Genomic DNA, 24495 nt, shown 5'->3' with positions numbered 1-24495 from the left:
TAAACTTGCTTCGCAATTTAACATAATTCATTAATTTATAGGTAATTTTTACTAATTTATCGTTGATAAATGGGGTTCATTATTTATAATATGTATATATATATATATATATTATAAATATATATATGTATATATATACATATTTAAAAAAAAAAAGATTTATCGATAATATTAATTTTTCGTAGAAAAAAATAATTTATATGATATTAAATACAGAGTAGTTGAGTTCTTAAAAAATATAGGAATAATATCCAATTTTATATGGCTTTTTAGGAGGGTTCAAATAATTTATTTGACTTGTGAACATAAAAGCAGGCTGGAATTGTTTCCGTGAAAATCAATCAGTTACCTAAAGCAAACGAATAAGTTATGTTCTTTAAATAATAAAAATATATTTTTTGATTTGTTGAACAGAAGTTGGGGTTTTTTACTACTTTGTTAGCTGTAATCAAAATTCAATATACAATGTCATACATAGAAATAGATTAGCTTTGATTAAAAAAAGGGACTTTTATGGTATTATATTTTAAATAAGGAGCATCATGAAAAAGCTAAAAGCCCTTCATATAATAGACACATAATATGCGGGTACGTAATGACCTATAAAAATATTGTATGTTGCTTTCAGTGCAAGGAAAAATGTCCCGGAGAAAATTACCTTAGAGGAAAATTGCCCGTCTTTTTTTCAAACTTCATGATGAATAATAACACATTTTAAATTCCCCTAATACTATTTATGACAAATATCTAAACGTATTTGGTTGTTCCATCCCCAAGAGAGTACCTTCAAGTATGATTAATATTATTGCAATATAGGAGGAGGAAGAGGGTGGAATAAATAGCTTAGAACTATTGAATTGTCTCCACCCTCGGATTGACAAGTTTCCTGGGGAAGTGTGGGTTGTTAAAAACCACTGGCAACTCATCCAAGGACCCCTTTTAAAACCACACACTAGTTCCAATCCCTCGGATTGTGTAGGGTACTTGAGGGTACCACTAGATCCTTTAAAACCACTCTGAAGCATCACGGACATCCAAGGAACCCCTATAGTATCAAGAAATAATTCCAAGCCCTTGTGTTGAGTGGGTTACTTGAGAGTACCCCTTCATCTTTTAAAAATACCGCCGAAGCATCACATATATCCAAGGAATCCCACTAATACCAAAAAGTAATAGTTTAATTACAAACACGAGGGTAGTGTGGTTTTTAGCAATCCCACACTAACCCCAACCCCCGCCCGCCAATCCGAGGGTAGAAGATATCCACCATATTTTAAAATATCAAGGAAATTGTATTGCAATAACATTATTCACACTTGAAGGTGCTCCCTTGGTGGGATTTAACAAACAAATATGTTTAAATATTTGTCATAAGTAATATTAGGCTAATTTATAATGCGTTATTATTCATCATGAAGTTGGAACAAAATACAGGCAATTTTCCTCCATGGCAATCTTCCACGGGCAATTTTCCCCAGAGAAGTTATCCTTCCTAGTACTGATCCTTTGTTATAATGTTAAATAGCTACAAAAAGAAAAATCATAATGGAATCGATGTAGCTCAATGGATAACACACTGGAGAGAAATTATAACTGTTGAGCTCAATCTGCGTAGGTACGCACCCGTATCATTCCTAAAGAAAAATATTTACATCATGTATATGGATTTTATACAAGATTCCTAGGTTAGATGGAGTAAATAAAATATTATAATGTTTAGTTATGCTTAATCAGTGCAACTCCATCTGACCAATTAAATGAATTTAAAAAATACTAATTTAACTCCCTTCTTTTTTTATCGGAGTCAGCTATTATGTTGACACATCACATATTTAAAACTAAGTTATAGGTCTGAATGTATCAGGTGATATTATATATTTATTTTTATAATGAAATATTTTAAGGATGTGATTCTAAAGAAAACATTCAAAAAAACAAAAATCCTTTCTGCTCGAACATATGGTCAAGATCACTTTAACCAAAACTTAGACTTGGAGAAATCGAAATTATGTCAAGAATATGTGGATTTCTTTGTTTAGAAAGGGAAATGTTAATTACTTTTTTCTTTCAAAAATTGTTTTCGATATCAAAAACAAGCTCAAGAATCACGTCACAAATACCCCTATGTATGTATTGTATGGTGTTAGGCTTTGGTATAAAAATTCGCTATGATTTTTAGTTGACCGAACTAATTTGGTCCTTGAAGGAAATTTGGATTGAACAGTCTTAAAGAAAAATTCAGTTTGGATATGTTTCATTTATTATTCGAGCTAGACCAATTCTATATTTTAATTGTTGATAATGTCAAGTGTAGTTCAAAATTATACAACTATTTAATCAAGACAGGAGAAAAATTGGTCTAAACATTAGGACCGAAGAAAGTGAGTCTAAAGATTAATACCAAACAAATCGGTCTATATATTAAGAATGAAAAAATTACTTCAAGATTAAAAAAAAAAAAAAAAAATCATTCTTCAGATTAAGAACACGGTCTGCCGAAATATCAGCTTAGTTTGAGTTAGAAAATATAAACGATCATTAAGCTTGAAAAAAATTATCGCTATTATTATGGCCTTTTTTCTGAATAAATGTAATATATTTTTATCAAGGAAATTAGATAAAACTACTTTGTTTTGTGTAAAAAAAAAAGTAAAGGAATATTTCCTAATAGATATCTCATAAAACATTTTTTCATCAATTAAACTATTGTATTCGAAATCTTTGATAGCACCAGATGCTCATTTTCCACCCAAGCTCTCGTAGACTAATGATAAGTTCATCCCCCATCTCTTGGTAGTTGTCGTTTTTAGTGTTCCCAAGAAACCCCTGAACCACAATAGTAAATACAGTCCACGCTCGAGATTTGACAGCAGTCATCCTCTGAATGAAATATGTGTCCCTCAGTAATATTCTGATCTGGGGTCCGTCGAATATCCCTGCATTTTTCTTCTCATTTATAAGACTTGGAAAGGTTGAACATATGTATTGAAAAGAATCACCATTGTGATCAAGAGCTTTGACTGCTTAATAATACCGAATTTGATTTACCTTGATGGTCATTCCATTCTAACACAGTGATCCTTTTCAACTCTACTGTCCTAGTAGCAAAGGAAACAGTGGAATTTTGTGTAACCTCCTTATCGACCAAAAAGGAAGTTCACCATTTGCAAATCCACACAGATTAACCACTGGTTTTGATGTGCCCATATTCCTCCTTCATAGTGACTGAGTGTCCAATAGGGACACATCCATATATGTTACCATTGTGAAGTAAAACACACTTTAAACTTCTTTTTGAGCAATCAATGAAGAGTCTCGCCTCACTTGAATTATATGAAGGTAATCCCATAGCCATAAGAAGCCCTTCAATGTCACTGCAGTATACAAAGTGATTGTCGGACTCAAATAACTTCCTCAGTTCTGAATCTCTATTACAATAAAATGTGACACTTGTACCCTGAGTAAGTATGTTTCGTTCTTGCAGTCTGGAAGCCAACAACTCACCAGATTGTTTAAGTGAATTCAAATCTCGAATCAGATCATTCAATTCAGGTTCACTGTACAGAGAAGGTTGACCAAACAATGAACACAATATGTGTAATTTGTATCACATCTTCTTCGTCATCATCGTCATCGACGAAAGTATGTTCTTCCTCATCATGATCTGCTAACTTGGTAAAAGCAGGTATATATATTTCGTCCCATGGAGGAATTATCCGTATTGCAGAGGAGATGCTACGGGGTGTCGTGTATTGCTTGTTCTTTTTATTGAATCCTTGAACATTTACAAGGAAGAAGTAGCAATCATCTAGGTGGTTTCTTGGTTCTCTCCAAATCATCGGGACACCTAATTTGAGTTAAGTACTTTTTCCTTGAGACTATGATCTCAGAGTTTCGAGACAAGTCGTGAATTCTATGTGAGGTACCCATTTTTGGTCCTGGTCTCCAAGTGGTACTTTAAAATAATCAAGGTACTCACTCTTAATGAAGGGAGTTATGTTACGTCCTTGAGGTGATAAAGGTAAGCATACAAAGATATAGCAGAAGATATCTGGGTAGCTACAGCACTTCCTTTTCAGTGGGGATGTAGACATAGCTAGCTTATACACATATACATATGTGTTCAGATTTTTTAAACAGATATGAAGGTGATTAAAAAAATGTTCAATAATGCCCAAAGTTTACTAAATCCAAATGAAAGTAACACAAGAAAGCGCATCCAACGAGAGCTACACTAGTATTGATTAGATTAAATAAAGGATATATTGATTGGTATTTGAAAAACTGACACACATCGAGTTATATTTTAACACACAGAAGTTACTTGTGTCAAAGAAAGAGAGAAATATACATAACAGGAACACGTAGTATCATTAAAGTGCTTTAATGTAAGCATTCACGAATAATAAATATATGATAGCAAACACTGAATTATACATTAGCACACGGTAAGTACTCAAGTCGAAGAGAGAGAGAAAGACATATATACATAACAGGAAGACGTGGTATCACTTTTGAATAACATTTTAATGTAAACATCCACGAATATTAAATATCAGATAGCACAAAAACTTGATGTGATGGGGCAAATTTAACCCTATATTTAGAATAAACAGCCCAAATTCTTTAAAAATTCGTTGTCAAAGTACATGCAAAAAAAATGAAATGTTGTTAACCAGTGTTATCTTTGCTTAATTTAAAAATTTTACTATGTCATTAGAAAATATTTAATAAAAGTAAAAACGAAATTTAACTTATGTGCAAACAATACAGGGTTTTTTATTTATTCATACATAATTATCTCATTAATTTTGAGTTTTTTTTCTTGTATGTATCATAGCAATTGTCAAATTTATCAATATACTTGACTACATAAGAAGTTAATATTAGTTGTATCTGAATGAATGATTTAATTTTTATACTGTCAAATTTGGATAAATATTTTTCTTTTCTATACTACTATAATATCGGACTACCTCTTCGGAATCCTACAATTGAATTTTTCAACTTTTTTATACTTTAATGGCCTTCCAGTAGCATGGAAACAGAATAATTACTCAAGTTTTGGGGTCCCATCTACCCCTTTTTGAAAGTTTTGGAGTTATTTATATTTAACACAAAGATATTTTTTCAAAAATTTAAGTTATTTTTCAATATCAATTTGATTTATCAACAATTTTTAGTTTTTGTTTTGCGGACTACAATTATTCAAGGCAATAATATAAGGCAGAAGAAATGTGAGGAAATTTTCATTCCTAAATGATTTCACACCAGATGACAGATATTGATTTGCTTCTTTTTGTACCAACCAGTGCAAGTGTATGATTAAATGTTACAAATCTTCGAGTGAAGCAGGATCTTAGCCGGGAAGACGAGGTAATATGATTACTTTCTGCAAGTATACGCTTCTTAAAATAATTCCTGCAGAAACAAATTCACCATTTTTTATATATATATTCTGGAATGTATTAAAGGCACGTTTCATTTCTTTATTTTTGGGAAGCTGAACAATTAATGGCGTAGCGTTCTTTTTTGCTGTTAAAACCACATTAGATGACTCATTTAAACTAAGACTCCCAAGAAAGAACTTTTTGTAAAGTTTTTTTCATTTATCCTCGCTTATTACGTAGATGAGATGATAATTATAGAAAGCCTAAAATAATTGTACAAATTATGTATTTTTATTAATAAAGGAAAATCTTACTTTTGATCCCTTCTAGAAGAATTTCTGGGTTTACTACCTTTACTATGAATAAAAAAATACGGTCGTTATAAATAAATTTATTTCTAGAATAAAGTTATAATCAAATTTATTCTTGATAGGTCTGACAATGTTATGGTTTTTAAAGGAACGACCCAATTTGATCATTTGAAGAAATTCAATCTAGATGGGTATCAAAGTAGGTCAAAGGGTATTAAATAGTAAAAATGAGCTAGTTAAATTTTAGCCCTATTTTTGGATCCAAAAGCATTTTTTCAGCACTGTGAAGGAAAAAGATATCTCCGTCTTATTTTCACATTAAATTAGGATTAATTTAGTTTAAACTCCTTTTCTCTTAAGAAAATAAAAGGCCTAAATTTTAATGATGTTACATGTACTCATATTATATAAGTTACAAAACTTAATCTTCATACTGCGGTGTTATGCACTATGATTGCAACAAACTTCGACCTTATCCAGATCTTTAAAAATATATATATTACGACGATTTTTTTGGTTTTATTTAATTGCATATTAATTTTCAATATGATTTCTGGGCCTTAAACACTACCTCCATTTTCTCACAGAGAAACCATTTTGTAAATAATATTGTGAAATTTGATTTTGCAGTCAAATGATGGTTTAATCTAGGTAAATATTTTAAAAATACCCCGTTTTGAATAAAAAAAGGTTTGTATTATCTGGTCTAGATTTCCATTTTTCTCTGTATTGCACTTTTTCAAGGAATAAACGCCTTATGAAAAAATTTTAGAATTTTAAAATTATATTAAATCTTGTGATATCATTTAAAACGATTGGTATTAATAATATTATATCCTTTGTCAATTCTTATATGTAAATATTTGTATTTATATGAATTTATGAAGTAAAAGCAATTACAAACATATTAGTTTTAAACCCAAAAAATTATAGTTCATACAATTTGCCTTGATTGACGGGGGATCACAGAGCACCAATGATAGCAGTTTAGCCTATCAAATCTGGAGTCATTCGTGTATACGAATTTTGAAAGCTTAAATTAGCAAAACACTATTTGATGAGTAAGATATATTCTAGAACTCTCTTTGTGTATGTGTTGTTGCTGATAGTTCCATCCCCTTTTGTTATTGAGACTCTAAGAATAGTAGATCTACTGGAGAACTTCAATAGTGGAAAACATATCTCCAAACGTTTTTCCAATACAGATAAAACTTTTGTCTTGCTGCTGTTGACCGCTAGACCTGAGGGCTCTGAAAATAATCCCAGTGTCCCAAACACCGCTCTCATTTACGAAGTGATCTCCTTCAAATAATGCGTGTAGTTTACCCCATTTTCTAATTTTTTAAACTTTTTTGTAGTAATCAAAGTTTTTATAACAGTGAAAAGAATAATTTTGGAATTACAACTATTTTTATTCTTTTTGAAAGTTATATAAGAATTGAATTTATTTTTATTGAAGATATTCCCAACTATTTTATATATATATTAAGTTTTTAAGGTTAAATAATTTTAGAATATTTCTAACCAAGTTGCATTAAATTTAATGTTGATATAAATATAAATATTGGAACATTTGTGTTTCGTGATTTATTTGAAATTATAATTTGAACATTAAAAAAACATTATGCTTTCCAAAATATTTGTCAATTTGTCAAAATGTATTTACCCTGATGGACAAATATACATTTTGTATTCCTCTACAATTCACAAAAATATTATTTCAATTTTCCGATACATCATTGACTTATTTAAATTAATTTACACGCCTCATAAGTGTTATAAAAAATAAAAATTGTCAATTGAGTGATAAACTATTGATTAAATATATAGAATATTTGTCAAAGACCAATTTGGGACATCTGATCAAAAAAGTTTTATTAACATATGCGATGGAAAATATCAAAACAATTCAAAATGAAATGGTTCAATTTTCCTATACTATATGCAGTCAAATTTGGAAAAAGGAAACTGTTACTTTTCATTTGAAAAGAGGACTATCCAGATTTTTCATCTACCCAAAGAATGTATTTAAAAGAATCAATTTTAGATACTTATGCGAAGAAAAATTTTTTTTTGTAACCAGTGTCTGATAAAGTCCTGTTTTTGACTGATCATTGACAATTTTTAGCTTATCTTTCTGCGAAAGTCTTTTTCATGGGGCACTCGCGATATTTATCAGCACTGATTGATAAGCAATGGGAAATGAATTTAAATCAAACTGTATAAAAATGTTAGTACCAGCTTACGATTTATAACTATAAATAAGGAAAAATTATCCATAGAAACACTTATTTCTAATTTTTACCATCAGCCACATGAACTTCTATGAAGTATTTAATGTATTTAGTAAAAATTTGGTATCTAAGAGAACGTTTACTTTAATGGTATCTGTGTTATATCTGGATTTCTTATATCCGGATATAACTATATATCATTAAAGTTTCACTTATAATTTCTTATTTAGTCCTTCGTTATACTATAATTGCCTGAAATCTTGATCAGGATCTAGTTACATAGGGCCAATTATATAATCGTGACGTTATAGTAAGACATCCTTAAATATTTGTTAAATAACTATTACACTTAGTTTTAAAAAATGGGGACCAATTGCCAATATTACTCTGGTGCCACTAATACACAATAATATGGGCCGTGTATTGCTCTTAAATGGTCATACTTGTAATTATAAAATAACTTAAGTCGCTATGGAGATAAATTAACATATTATTGAATGTAATTAAAGTAACATAATAGTTAATAACGAACTACATTGAAAGCACATGTTACTATGTTTATATGATTATTAAAAAATATTATAAAATATTCAATGAATACTTACACAACCAGGAAGGGAAGGCTGCCGTGGGTAATTTATGCACATGCATTTTTTTAGCATTATTTATAATATACAATTTGAATCTTATTAATGTGACGGGTTTTTTTTTCATTAAAATATGACAAATGGTACAAAAATTCCCTTATAAACTTATGATATGTCATTGCATTATTTTGCTAGATCTTCCACCCCATTTGTAGCAGGTTCGCTTAAGCCTTTGCTTACAAGGTTGTTTTTTTTTTTTTGTATTATATTATTAAACTTACATATTGATACCAATTTGATCACTTCACCTCAATATATTTTTGAGTTATTGTCGATCCTATATTTTTAACGTTTTGTGCTACCTTGACCTTTCATAATTTAATGACGTCTTACGTTAACTATACATATAAAACGATAAATTGGAACTATCTTAAAATTCAACCTGCTTGATAAAAATGGAATTTGTAGTGCATTTGTTAATATGAAAAAGTTAGACATGATATTAAACAATAAATTTATTCAACATGTCCTCCCTCAGCAGCCACCATCTTCTCCATCCTGCCCCTAAAGGATTTGCATGCCCTGATGACTTCCGCGGAATCGACAGCATTCCACTCCCTCGTAATGGAGCCCTTCAGGGCCGCAATGCTCTTGTGGCTGACCTTGCACACCCCCCTCGCAAACTTCCCCTACCATTAGTAATCACACGGATTGAGGTCGGGTGAGTTGGAGGGTCAGGTGTTGCGATCCCAGAAAGTGATGTTGTGGGAGTTGAAGAGGTTAGTAGTCCTCATGGCGATGTGTGCGAGCGCTGAGTCTTGTTGGAATATGAACTCCCTCCCAGCGGCCGTATCCTTCATCCAGGGGATGACGAACTCCTCCATGACTTCGCAGTACCTTATCGCGTTAACCCTTTCCTTGGGAATGAAGAAGAAAGGTGGCATCACCTCACAGGTGCCGCAGATAACATCCAGGGTCATCACGGAGGCCGGGAACTTTGTGGTAAAGACTGCAGGGACCTCTTCTCTCTCCTTGGCAAGCCACCTGTCATTCTGGACGTTGTAGCTTCTATGGACAGTCCAGTTCTTCTCGTCGGAGAAGAAGATGATTCTTCCTTCATGGCTCTTCAGGTCATTGAGGAGACGCCAGCGTTGGTGATCCTGGTGGCCTTCATGGATGCCGTGAGGACGTGTTGTTTGGCCATTTGGTATGACCTGTACCCGAGGTCCTCATTCACAGCCTTGGAGACCAGCTGTTTGCTCACTCCACGGTTCTTGGCCAATCTGGACAAGGAAGTCCCCCCGCAAAGCCTTGATGGAATTCCAGAGGCCTTCAAGGAAGCGGGGAGTGCGGATTCGGTCACTTCTTATGTTGTGAGCCTTGCAGCAGACCTTCCCCTCAACCTTCCAGGCATTGAAGATCCGGTACACCGTGGTCTTGGGGTAGTTAAGAAGCTTGTAGATAGCAGAGGGCTTGTGTCCCACGCGAGCCAATTCGAGGATGGTGTCTCTCCTTGCTTGTTCCATGAGAACTATTGTTTGTTGTCAAAACAATTGTGGTGGAAGTTATAGTGTATTGTTCACGCAACCTTTTATATTAGTATGATTTAACCCCGAATATCCACATTATGGATCTGGATGAAGTTTAAAGTAGTTCCAATTTATCGTGGACACCCTGTAATCGTCGACCAAAATTGAACTGTAATTTTTTCCGTAACCTACAAAGAAACAAACAAATAACACAGAATAAAAAAAAATAACCTCTTTTCAACTTTGTTGGTGCAGGTAAAAATGGAGGGTATGGGAATATAAGAGAAACGTTTCAAAATAAGGTTTTATATAGGGAGGACTCCTTTTTTTTTAAGCAGTATCGTAAATTGTCGATTATTAATGTTAAAAAATGAGCAAATGTGACTTCATATTATACTCCTTTTGTACGAATATACCTTATTCAAAAGAAGTTATTACTCTAATGTTAAAAATAATTTGATTCTGAAGCAGTTGGATCTGAATAATGTACATGGTTGCTCCCACAAAAGACTATGTTTGAATAATTCACTTACTATAATATTATTAAGCACATTCATATTATATGAGAAATACATTGATATTATATTTCTCTTCCGTTTTATTTGTGAAGGATCCTTATCAAAGTCCGAAATAGTAGGAAAGTATAATTTAACAATTTTTATTTAATATTTGATTTTATCAAACCATGGCAATGATGAATAAAATATGAAAGAAAAAGTTGAACTTTAAGAATAACTTAAAAAGTAACGAAATTCAATTCAGAGATTTCTACATTAGGGTGACTCTGATTCTGACCTTAAAAAATTACTGTTTTTATTTTCAACTATAGCACCGTCGGGATCGGTTATAATACTATAAATATATTATTTTGACAAAAATTGAAAGATTTTATGATTGGCTCTTCAACTTTAGACAAATAAAAAAAATTCTTTTTCTAAATTGGGCTATTAATATAATAGATAGAACAAAATGTGATTACATGAAATACAATAATGAATAAATTTAAAACATATATACAAACATCACTCATATTTTTGATGCCCTTGTTCTCATCATCAGATATCGACTTACTAAACATTTAAGGATTGAATAGAACTTACATGACCATTGTGGGAAAAACTTAAGAATGTTTAGAGCATAGTTCCATTCTCTATTATTGTAAAGGGGAATATATGGTGTATATTTTATAAAAACCAACAGGTATTCTTGCTTTATTTGTAATTATATACATTTTTTGTTTGTAATTCCTTGAAAATAAATAAATATTAAAGAATATTCGTGGTAAGTAATGAGTTTTTTTAGGTAGAATGTTAAATGTTTAGGAAAAAGAATTATTATGATTAAAATTTTGAATAAAATAAAGGTGAAGAAGACCCATTTTTACTGCAATTTGTATTTTTATATATAAAAATTTTTAAGTACAATATATCAGGTCCCTATTTTACCGGAAAATATATTTGTATATATATATATACAGTTTGCACTAGTAGAATTGTTACATTTGACCAAAGAAACCTTGAAAGTACAATAATTTGAGAAAAATAATAAACCTTTTTTAAATTTATTAATGAAACTATTAACTATATTTGCTGTGACAAGGATAATCCTCCAGCAGCAACCATAGCGTACACACGAGACCTAAAGACCTTGCAGACATTGACGATATAGTTCTCTGGCGTGTTGGTCCACTCACTCTCCACAGTAACTTTGAGGTAGTCCACATTTCTGTGAGGAGTAACATAGTTCTTCTTGACCTCTACGATGCCTATATCCAATGGTGAACAATCTAGTGAAAATAGGGACAACATTGATGCTAGTCAGAAATCCTGAAGATTCTTCAATAGCCCCTTTTGGGCCACCTTGGTTATGTGGGTCTTGGGAGTACCATCCTGGGGCCACAAATAGGAGATCCCAGCATAACTGGCTTCAATCCAGGGCTTCTCTATGTTCCTCATGACGTCCAGGTACTCTTTAGTCCTAATCCTAAAACCTATGGGAATCAATAGTGAGGGGTCCTCTTTGCATCCGATGCAAAAAACCTCAAGCATAATGACCTCTTCTAGAAACTTGATCCTGTGGATTGGAGGCACATCCTCCACTTGTAAAGCCAGGTACTGATCATTTCGGCCAAATTTACTGTCTATATCTTCTTGTTGGAGATAATGGAGACCGTTGATCCATCCATGGTGGTTGAGTCTTGTTCTCTCTCTCCAACATGGACTTCCAGAATGCCTCAGTGTGGAGTTGTCGTTTGTCTTCTGACGAAAAAATTTCAACCAAAAGCTCTTGACATCCAACCTGATGGTAAAGTTTGATACCCCTTAGTTCCTTATCAGCTTACTCGTGGACTAGGTTGGACTCCCTTCACTTCACTTTGTCATATTGTTCATGAACTCCTCCGACCTCTTCTGATTATGGCCACAACTTCCAGACATCCTTTCAACAGTTGTTCTCTTATCTAAATTGTCCAAAACTCTGTCCAATGTCATCGTTCTTCGCTCCACACTCCTCTTTTTTGGATGTGGGTTAAGATCCCCTATCCTTCCCCTTTTGGCCTCAAACATCCTTGACCTCAGTCCGATTTTAATACAATATGTTACGAGATGTTTACACAGTCTTTGCATGACATTCCGACCAAAGTTTTCGCTTAAAGCATCTGTTTTGTTCAATTTAGATATACTTCTCTTGCCCTCACTGTTATATTAAAAATAGGACTCATTTTGGGAAAAGAAAAAATTTCGACTTTATTCCATGACTCAGTCTACACGAAGTTATTTCCTTATAAGGTTGTGGAAATATTTAATATACCCATATTTAATAACCTTATGTTATTATAAAATGTCGGAGATCTCCTTTTTTTTTTCTTCTAATTTTTTAATATGGGGGAAACGTTAAAAAGCAAGTGTTACCATTAAATAATAATGAAAAGTCGAAAATATTTTGCACAGTGGAGTTTTATTACATGAAGGAAGCAAAATGAGGATGAGATAAATAAACTGTAAAACATTGATTTTTAAGGGCCACCCTAATATGTACATATGTATGAAAAATGTAAATGGAATTAACTTTTTATAAAAGATATAAAAAAACATAATGATATTGAATTATTATCATGCATTTTGTGAATCTAAATTTACAAAGAATCATACATAGGATGTACATTGTACTTGAGGCAAAATGTCAAATAATATATATATATTTTTTTACTTTCCTTAACATTCCTAAAAACAATTTATCATATAAATCGGAAGAATTGAAATTTTAAGACATATTTCACATAAGCTCATATGTTATAAATATTTATGGTTTTTTAAAGAATGGAAAAAATGAGAGCTTACACAAATAGAAGGAGAAAATGTATAAAATTATATTTCATTGACATATTTCCATCAATTATAGGCTTTTGACTCAAATTTGTGGGATGAATTGGAGTACACAAGAATATTAACTATAGTTTCAAAACGTTGTATGATTTATGAGACTTCATTTGCCCCCCCTCCCCCCCAGTATGGCCTTTCAAATAAAGAATGTCAATTTCTAATTATCTGATGATCAATTTCTGAATCTATTTTTGGAAGTATTAAATTTGTCAATTTTGAGATATTTGATTGACTCCTATGTTTACTATGGCGTAAAATGACAGGGATGGAAGAACTCCCCCCCCCCAAAAAAAAAAGGATTTTTTCTTCATCACCATCTAATTAAATATTTAATTTTTGAATTTTTTTTTTAAAGAACTTTTTATAAACACTTGTTGATTTTGGAAATTTTTTTGCAAAAAATATAATTGCGTGAAAATAGGTTGGATTTTGAAATTTTTACCAAATATATAATTTTTTTTAAGTAGGTGTGTTAAAAAAAAAAAAAAAAGTTATGTTATTAGCTGTATATTTTGGAATTTTTTCAAGAACTTTAATTTTTTGTTAACAGCTGCGGATTTTTTTCCAAAATTGTCAAATTTTGGTTAATAATTGTAGATTTTTGAAAATTTCCAAAAAGATTAATATTTTTTTTTTTTTTTTTCCAAATACTGTAAAGAAATTTTAATTTTTTCAAAAGATTTTTTTTTTTTTTTTTTCACAAAAACATCAAAAAGAAAGGTCCCCGATCCTGCAGAGGTCCCAGAATGACCCCAAAATATGTTTTCTACAATTATTGAATAACTTCCATATGTAATCCATCAGCATAAACGTAAGTTAGAATAATTTTTCTTAAAATTAAATCTGAATTTTGTTTGTATTCTTGAATAAATTATTGGTCATTTTTATCAAAATATCATAAGATACTAATTAAATCTTTAAAGGCGCTGCAAAATCAGCATCGGAATTTAACACCATCAGAAAACGACTAATTCAAATTTAATTGAAAGTCATATTTTTAAACATTAGAAACCAAATTATACAATTAACATCTGACAAATTATTTTTAATTTTTTAATAAATAAAAATTAAACTTTTTATTTAATCTAGAGTATACTTTCTTTAAATTTGCCCAATTTATTCCTGCTTATCTCTTGATTTAATAAAGTAAATAACTTAAAATATTTACAATTGTTTAACTATATATTGTATATATTCTGTTAAAAAAATTGGATAATTATGATATTATAAAATATTTGTGACATCAATCAATTCAGCAAATCTGAATAGAGAATTATACATTCAGAAATGTGAAATTTTTTGCTATCCTGATTGCTTTGAAAGGTTTTCCAATCTTACAAATTAGTTGTATTAGGAAATTATCGTTTGCATGGTAGCATTGAAGAACAAAATGTGCTTGGCGATATTTTCCAATCCTTGTAAAGCGTCAAAATGTATCCTTTGACTTGAATAGATTGGTATGGTATGATGGAACTATGTTAGAATACTAATATTGATTTTAAAATGAAAATGTTTTATAGAGCAGGAGAAAAGACTAAGTAGTTCTTAAATATGATATAATTGCAAATATTTTACTATTGATCACACGTAAACTATAAAATTTAAGTTAAGCCCAAATATTTCAAAAACTATTAAATATATCTGAACTCTATTTTAACTAGTGAAAGATTTCACTGAAGTCAACCAATTTGATAAAGGCTTCAAATATTTAACTTCAGCACTAGTACTTCAATTTTATCAATGTTTAAAACAGTTCTTGGCGTAACATTTCCACTCTGCTCAACTATACATATTTAGAACACAAAATCAGATTATATTTATAAAGAATCAAAGTGTTAGTAAGGAACTTTGCATGAATTTTTCTAAATATAATAAAGAAAAATTATCCTTATTTTGAAGAAATGAATGTTAAATATTTTTTATTGCTTTATATTGCATTTTAAGCCAAAAAGGGTGTTTTTGTACATGAAAAAGATGAATAATTCAATTTCGTGTGCGCGTTATACACGATACATAACGTAACTGTAATAATATTGATATCCATTTTTAAGAGAAAAATCATTCTATTGACAGACAATGTATGAAACAGTTCTTTTAGATGTTACTCTATCAAAAATTAATAGCTAAAACATCAAAGTTAACTTGTTTTATATTTCTTATAAAAAACTATTTCTTTGACAATTTTTATAATTTTTTATTACCATGAACTTTGAACATGTCACGTATGACGTACTCCTTCATCCATCATAATTATTTAATTTAAAAAAATATATAAAGTCATTTTTTTAGAGCTTAATTTCTCCTTGAACTTTTTCTCGGTGCTTGCAAAATTATATGACGAATCAGGAGAAAATCCTGATTTTCTAAATTACTATAAATTTTTCACATCACCGAATGTTAAGTCTAGACTGTGCAGAGTAAAACACTGATTTGAAAAGTTTTGAGACCTAAAATTAAATAATAAACATCGTTTTTGACAGCTGTGCACAAAGGATGTAATGGGCTTCGATTTTTTAGTCGATTAATGATTCTACCATATACAAATGCATTTATCTTGTATCGAATTTTTAAAAAGTAACGTATAATTTCAAAATATTTTATAGTAATTATATATTTCTCTCAAACTTTACTCCAAAAATTAAAAGACAAAAAAGACCAAACTAACGTGTTGTTGACCAATTTCCTCATTTTCCATACTGTTAGACTTTTGTATATTTGTCAAATGGGATATGATTTTTGCTTAAAAAAATAAAATTAGAGGTCTATAAATCAAATTTCAAGCTTTTTTCCCAAAATTAAAACAATAAATATATGAATTAAATACAAAATATATTTTTGACTAAATTAATTTAGTTTAGGTTTTCACAATGCCTGCTAATGGTGTAGGCATATTAGTTTATCCATATCAGTTTGAAACTCACTAAGAAGAAGATATAACCCCCCTTCGGTAATTCTAAGTTTGTTCCTTTGCATGGAAACAAGGATAGTATAATACTGAAGGCCCGTTCTACCAGATATGATGTTGGAAAAGCAATCAAATATATATTGCCCTTGTTTCATAGTACTGGATGGAGGTCAGAAATTTTTTTGAAGAGAAAAATCTTGATATGATATCTTCAACTTTATACTTAGCTCATTGTCGTATTTTATTGAAACTAATTCTTCTTCTATCTCTCTTATTTCCTCACTGTGGATTGTAAGACCTAACAAAGCTTTTAACAAGAAATAGTCTTACTATAGAGACTGTTTGTACTTTTAATGGTGGATTGCTTCTTATATTATTCTTATTTGCTCCTGTTTTGATTTTAGTTATATGCTTGTATGTGTGTTGTAAATTCTGTATGTTGAAGGACTTTATTTATTTGTATTTAATTATTAATATACAATGTTAAGGTAGTGGTTTTTTTGTTTTGGAAAGGGATAATTATAAACAGAATGTTTATTTAATCCTCCTTCCTTCATTTATTTCTTATGTAAATTGTTAATTTAAAATGAGAACCTCAATAAAAAAAATCCGTTATTCATGTTATAGGAACTTATTTTATGCTCTGAGAAACCAAGGTGTCATTAATTTTCATAGATTTTTTTAAAAAAATATATATATTCTATATTTTTATAAATCAATTTTTTTTAAGTATATTCATGAATGTGTCACTCACATTTCGATAGCACTTCTAATCAAATACAGCAACACCCACTTAAGTCCGGGGTTCATTGTTTTGTAGGGCTTTTCATTTTATTTTTGAGGTCCTTTTACTAAAAATATATGTTCTATATTTTTATAAAAATTTTAACTTGTGCTTCCTGTACTGTGATGATACAAACTGTCCGGTGCATCTACGGAACCAATATCCCAGACTGTTCAAAGCTTTTCTGAAACATATCCTTCAATTAATTTATTGTATATATTGTTCGATGTGGTTAATAGACGATGTTTGGTGGTCACCCCTCCGACCCTCAAGAGCTAATAATAAACATCAAGCTCCCCCTATGAACAATGGTGGCAATCATGCATGAAGATAGCAATTTCTAATAGAGGGCGTTAATATCTAATCAGTTGGATTAAGATTTGGACTGCTGGGGGCCATATTACCTTCCCAATTAAGTCATAGTAGTGATCACTCAGCCATTTCAGTATTCTCTCAGAGATATGACAGATTACAACAAAGTCTTGTTACCAGTTTTGGGCAATGCCGCATAATTTGGATATCAAAAGATTGAGACCTTATAGAGATTGAATGGCGTTGTTGTGAAGGATTAAATTTAATCGTTCAAGGAGATTTCAAATCGGGAGGTCTCCAATGTGTTTGACGTCCAAATTATGTGGCATTGGATCTGGTAACAAGACTCGGTAATCTGTCATGATGCCCAAAACTTTACTAAATTTGTTGATCACTACTATGACTTCTCCTGGGAAAAATAAAGGCCATCAGACAGCCAAATCTTAAAAAACTGATTACTTTGTCTGGAACTACGTTGACTCTAAACTAAATATAACGTCTCATGCCATCAAAGACTCTATAAGTGTATCTATCAATGAAACAATTACCAACATGCCTAAGAACTATTTCTTCAACGTCTGCTCCTTTTTCCGGGCCAGATTCAGGCTGTTATTCATGTAGGGGGCAAATACAACCAATGAGATCTTTCTCAACATTTCTGCATACAATTGAAGCTAATTTTTAAATAAATCTGCAAAAAAAAAGTGGCTTCAGTGCCAATTTTTTTTTTTTTTTTTTTTTTCATAACCAGAATTTCTTTCAAAGGTTATGAAATACTGGAAACATATTACAGAATTATCATTCTGTCATTGTCAATAGTGTAATAAAAAAAAACATAAAACACAAACAAATACTCTTGAAAATCTTCAAGACCCAACCTTATTTGTATTTAAAATGCTACTATAGTTTCTTAAAATATTTATCACACCACCGTCAAGCTTGGAGCTGGATACAGAATTAAATTTTCAGGATCACTGCGTGATGATATATTTTGTCATCCGAAGCTAGTGCGAAAAAATCATTTCTGCTCATGGAGTCTCCAAAGTGTTGATTTACCAGCTCTCCAAGAGTAGAGTAAACAGGTTTCAAAACTGAGGACTCCCATAGGAGGTGTGAAGCTGTCTCTCTCTATGAATTGCAGAAATAGCAATTAGGGTTATCCAGTGTTCCTGTCACTACTCTATGCGTGAACCATTTCTCAGGAGGAGTAAGGAGAGGATTTGTTTAGCTCATAAAAGCCTGAGGAGCGGAGATATCAACGCTTTAACGATTTAATGCTTACTTTACCACACCCAATGACGACTGCAACCATACCAAACTTCGAATCTATGTAACACTCATTGTTTTACCTGACTCCTGAATGAGACATAATTTAAACAACGTAGTCGTAAATGGTTTTTCCTCTGTAACCACGTAAGCCTTTTAAAAGTCGATGTAGCAAGAAGATTGTGATGCAATCCCTCCAGGTCTCTAAGAACTTCAACACCATTTCTTAGAAACGAAGGATTCACTTCTGTAAATACATCAGTTAGAGGTGCATTTCGGGCACAAGATAGTTCAAGCAATTGGAACGTTTCTTTTGTATTAGCAATAAGTATATTTATATAATTAACTGCACTTAGTTTTTGAAAAATCGACTTCATACCTTGATGACAGCTCTCTTCATTTAGGGTGTTATCTATGACACAATGGTTCCATAAATCATTTCTTTTAAAGCACTTAACTAACCACACGGCTAACATAGCCCTCCATATGTCTCGGAAACTAATAATTTCTAGACCTCCCCATCTCTTTGGAGACATTATTCTTTTCATTGAAATGTTACGTTTTGTGCTGAGATCAAGGAATTCGAGAAGAATTTTTCTCCACCTCCTCGCACAAATTTTCATCGAGTTCAGTCAGTAAAATTTATATTCTACAAAATCCAAGCTTCTTTATTAATCTGGTATGCTGATATATTTCGGATAGAATGGATCTCTTGTTGCAAGTCATGATATCCTTTCGAATGAATGCAATAAGTACCCTGATCCTGTTTTGAACTATTGGGCGATATATATTTACAATGTATGGAAAATTACTGATTATTATCGACTTCTCTTCATAAACTAGTAGGCTTGACGTTGTGCTAAAGGATGATAAAACTCTAATGAGTTCTATGAATGATACTATTGTCAACACAGTGTTTCCATTGATTATAACAGATGTATCGCCTGCGTAGGGATATATAGAAAGACCATCCCTAGATTGGCTTTACCTCAATAACTTCTTATTATTTATTTGATTGAGAAGAAGATCAACTGCAATTATGAATAACAAAGCATCTATCGGATTTCCTTGTTTACAGCCTCTCGACACCTGGAAGGTTCCTAAGTTTTTACGCATACTGTATTTCCTTTTTGATCTCACCATCATTGACGCCATTGCTTATATCATAAAATTTCGAAAGCCGTTATTTTTTAGTGTTCTAATCAGGTGTTGGTGCGTTATTGAATCAAATACTTTTTGAAAATCAAGTTAATCTTTGTGCAGTCGCTACTTCTTTTGAAGGCTTTTTGTAAATTAGCGTTGACGTCTTCCATCCTACATCCTTTTATAAAACCTCTCTGAGACTTGCTAATAATATTAAGAAGGGTCAATTTCATGCATTCGATGACCACATGAGAGAATATTTTATAAATTGTGCTCTGTATCGTGATTGGTCTCAATTTTTTGACATATTGGTGGTCTTTGTCCTGTTTTGGAATTGTTATGAGCAGGCCGTCATTCACAAATGGAGGAAAGAATCCTTTTAAAAGTATAGGTTCACATACTTTTTTTGAAATCGGTGCTAACTCGTCCGCAAACATTTGATAAATTTCAAAAGCTATCCCTGATATACCAGTTGAATTGTTCCTTTTGCCACAGTTTTTGATTGCATAAATAAGCTCTTTTTCCTTAAAATGTTTTTCAGCAATCAATATTGAATCAGGAATATAAGACTGAGGATCAATAGTGACAAAATCTTATTCTTACTACTTTGGTCAATTTCCTTGAATTTTAGCTCTGATATGTTGCCCCTATAATTTTTATAAATAATTTTGGAGATAATATTTCTGTAGTTTAATTTGTGTGTGGCAAATAAACTCTTAATTGCATTTTTCATTTGGGTGGCATTGGCACAAGTAAGGACTTTGCAATTCCTTTCCGAGTTTTCCCCATTTTTTCTAACTTCTTTGAAATCTCAATTCCCTTTATAATCCGAATCTTAATGATGACAATTACATCATGTAGTTTTTCTTTGCATTGACTGTCTTTCAGAATGGTACTATTCAGAATCCATCTTTTATTGTGTCTCCTCTCATTCGTAGTTGCAAATTCTATAAGAATTGATTTATGATCAGAGATTAAGTTTGGAAGAATTGCCATTCACCATTGCTCCTAAGGAAGCATATGCCTTGATGTTGAGAATGTATGATCCTTGTTATTTATATAATCTGCAAAGTCAATAATCTTATTTTTCAACATCATAGTCTTGAGTGTTGCGGACGCCTTATGGTTACCTTTTCCTTATGCATTAAAGTCTGTATTATTAAGACATAAGTTAAAATCACCAAAGCAAAAGATTGAGTCACAGCTCACCACAAGGGGGGAGTAGTTTTGAGTAAAGCTCTGGTTTGTCCTTGATTCGGGCCATAAATACTAAAACATCAAATATACAATAATTGAATTTTATTTTGACCTTACATAGATTTCCACTTATACGGCTAAAGGTGTCACAGACTTTGATGCCTATTATTGTTAAATTGACTACACCCCTTCTTGCCCCGCTTGAGTTAGATTCGTTAAGATTGGCATGTTGATTCTTGTGTCACAAAGAATTACAACATCAGGCCAACTCAGATAGGATAGATATTTAAAACCGTCATTCTTTCTTTGATCCGAGATTAAAGAATTCAAATTAAGAGAAAAGATTGTTAGAGTCACTAAAATGTACTTAATTTCTTTTACTTTTCCTTGGGCTTGTATATGAGTCAGTTGAATTCAATCGACTCAAACTCACTGATCTACTCTGTTTCTGATATAAAGAATCATCACCTCCTTTTGACAAAGTAAATGAACTTTTATTTACATCTTTTGTAGAAGCACATCACGATTTCTTCTATAATAAATGTTTCCCTAAAGAGTTTAACAATGGTATTTCGATATATTTTTCTTTTGTAATACATTTCTTTAGAAGAAAATTCTGTACTTGTATTGATGTTCGTATCCTTATTTGTACCATTATGATCAGATGTGGGTTTAAGGAGGCAGTTCTGATTTTCATTAGGTAAAAGTGCCTCAGTGACAATTTAAAGATTTTTGAAAAATATGCCGATTTGACATTTATACCCTCTACTTGAAAAAGTGAAATAAATAAATATTTATTTAGCTATTTTTTATATATATTATAGTACATATTATTAGAGAAAAGTGCCTATAATGCAAATGATTTAATGTAATCTGAAAGATATTTAGAGTAATTTTTGCTAATTCATCATTTTTTATCATATTTACTTAAGGACATTGCGTTCTTTTTCAAATTAGCACGTGTTAATTATATATATATAGACAAATTTACTTATTTATTCAGATGAAGAATTCTTCATTCATTTCGATATTAATTGATGATAAAGCATAAAACAATATTAAATGGATCTTGTTTTTATTAATTCTTAATTAAAAAGAATCTAACGTTGTTTTTTTGTTTTTTTCAGAGCGATGTTAAACACATGGGTATTCATTTTGCTCGTAGTTTCCATCACATTTGCAGCTCTTGGAAACATTGCCATCATTCTTATGATCCTATATCGGAAAACGTTGCGAAATCCTGGGAATTATCTCCTACTCTCCTTAGCACTCTCAGATTGCCTTGTAGCACTCTTTGCCATGCCTCCAGCTCTTTTGGCCTACGTATGGGAAGACAAATGGTTTGGCGGGAATTTCTTTTGTTCAGTTTGGATCTTTTTCGACGTTCTGAGCTGTTCGTCTTCAATACTAAATCTAACGATGATTTGTGTAGATCGATATCAGTGCATCGTTTACCCACTTCACTACTTACCTAATCGAACGACTAAATTTGTATTAAAATACATTTATGTGGCATGGCTCATCAGTTTTGGACTTGCTGTTTTTCCATCCATATTTGGACGAAACTATGATGCTGATAAACTGAGTTGTCGAATCGGGATGGGTGAGAAGTATCAAATATTTGCAGTGGTTCTTTCATTTTACCTACCACTCTTTTGCATGATGATCATGTACTTCCACATTTACCGGATTGCTAAACAAATCCTTAAAGAAGACAATGCAATCCCGTCTTGCATCTCTACACCCTCAGTCTCATTCCTCAATAGTGGGATAAACAAAAGTCAGGGTGAGAATCAAAACACCTCACCCAAAATCATCAAAACAAACACAGTCAGAATAAAACCTAGGATTCGATGGCAGGATTGGAAGGCCACAATCACATTAGGAATGATTATGTTAGCCTTTATCATTTGTTGGCTACCGTTTTTCACGCTCACTCTCTGGGAGTCCATATCAGAGTCCATGGCTCCAAAACCCGTTGGGAAAGTGTTTCTTTGGCTAGGATACTATAATAGCCTTCTTAATCCAATCATTTACTGTCTTCTTAATCGCGAGTTCCGAATGAATACATGTGTCAGCTGTAAGAAGTAGATGATCTAACCTACTTATTGGTGTAGGGTTAGGTTTTTGGAAATCCTAAACCATTCTGAGACCCTTACAGTTTTAAATTATTCGGTCCAACTTCGGTCTGGATCGGGCTCGTTGTAAAATCTAAAAATCTGTCCTTGACCCATACCTACTTCATTTATTATTTTTTTTTTATAGAAAAGAAGGGTGAAACAATCCTACGTGTTAACCTTTTTTTTATTACAAAAAGAAACGGTATAAAATCGGTCATGAACGAATCACTTTAGATCAAACAGAGAAAAGAAATTAAGGCCAGACAGAGTATCAATACTTTTACTTATCTATATAGAATCACTACTCGCAAGTGTTTGATCGTCTGGATTTCTGGTTAGAGAAAGTGTATGAAATTATATTAAAGAATATATTTATAAATATTTTTATATGTTTTTCGTTTATATATTACCTATTTTAAAATAGCCATTGCTCTGAAGACAATTTTGCGGCATTATATTTTTCCGAACAACACTGGATAGATTTAATTATGATTCGTGGAACAATCATCTATGACTCCCATTCAAATTGTTCGAATTTTAAAACAGCAAATGTTTATTTATGTGCAAAAATTGTAACTAATAGGTGTTCATTCTAGATCTCTTTTATGATGAACGTATTTTTTCCTTTTTTGTTATTTCAGCTTATTACTTCTTTGTCCATTATTAAACATTTCATTTTTTTCAATCCAGCACTTTTGTTAGTTTATTTATGTACCTAATGTAATGATTAATCCGTTCAATAAGTATAATTGGAAATTATCTTATTAACATATTATTTAACATCAATAGAATAAATGGTTAATAAGGAACTTGTTTGACGGATAATGAAAGTCCTGTTTTTGTAAATGATAGGTTATGACAGAGTTAATTTTGTAATACAAGAATAGATGAAATGTATTCGTCAACCAGGATTTTTTTATGACAAAAACAAACAAATGGTTTTTTTTTTCGTTATGTTTTTTGGTTTTTTTTTCTGTTTCATCTGACTTTCACAAAAAAAAAAAAAACTTTTTTTGACTAAATGAGACAAAACAAAACAGGGACACAATGTTCCATTTTATCTGCGTCTCATTCTGTGCAGGCAAGACTGAATTAAGGGTGCAATAACAGAAATATTTTTTTCCAAAAGACAATTAAACAAATTTTATAAATAAGAAAAGTTTTATTTTTGTTTCATATTGATAGTACACATTTAAAGTTTTATTTTAATCCATTTTGAAAAATAGACGACGTCCCTCTTTGAACGTAAACTAAATAAACCGAACTTTGGGATTTCAATACAATTTGTTTTTACATTTTTTTTTCCTTTAAATAACTTTTCATAGAAAAGTTACATT

The 24495-nt window shown here is 31.4% G+C and overlaps 1 protein-coding gene across 1 annotated transcript in view; it reads left to right on the top strand.

Annotated features, from left to right (window-relative positions):
* LOC121124373 (5-hydroxytryptamine receptor 7-like) overlaps window positions 1–24165 on the top strand; it is a 161936-nt gene extending 137771 nt beyond the window's left edge. Inside the window, exon 3 of the mRNA XM_040719526.2 lies at window positions 22166–24165. Coding sequence (XP_040575460.1) covers window positions 22170–23129 — 960 coding nt within the window. The 5' untranslated portion in view covers window positions 22166–22169 and the 3' untranslated portion in view covers window positions 23130–24165. The remainder of the gene's footprint in view (window positions 1–22165) is intronic.
* The last annotated feature ends 330 nt before the right edge of the window (window positions 24166–24495 follow it).

The sequence above is a fragment of the Lepeophtheirus salmonis genome, chromosome 9 (genome assembly GCF_016086655.4).
Source record: "Lepeophtheirus salmonis chromosome 9, UVic_Lsal_1.4, whole genome shotgun sequence".
Taxonomy (NCBI): domain Eukaryota; kingdom Metazoa; phylum Arthropoda; class Copepoda; order Siphonostomatoida; family Caligidae; genus Lepeophtheirus; species Lepeophtheirus salmonis.
The sequence above is the reverse complement of the archived record's forward strand: the minus strand, read 5'-3'. Positions and strand labels throughout refer to the sequence as shown.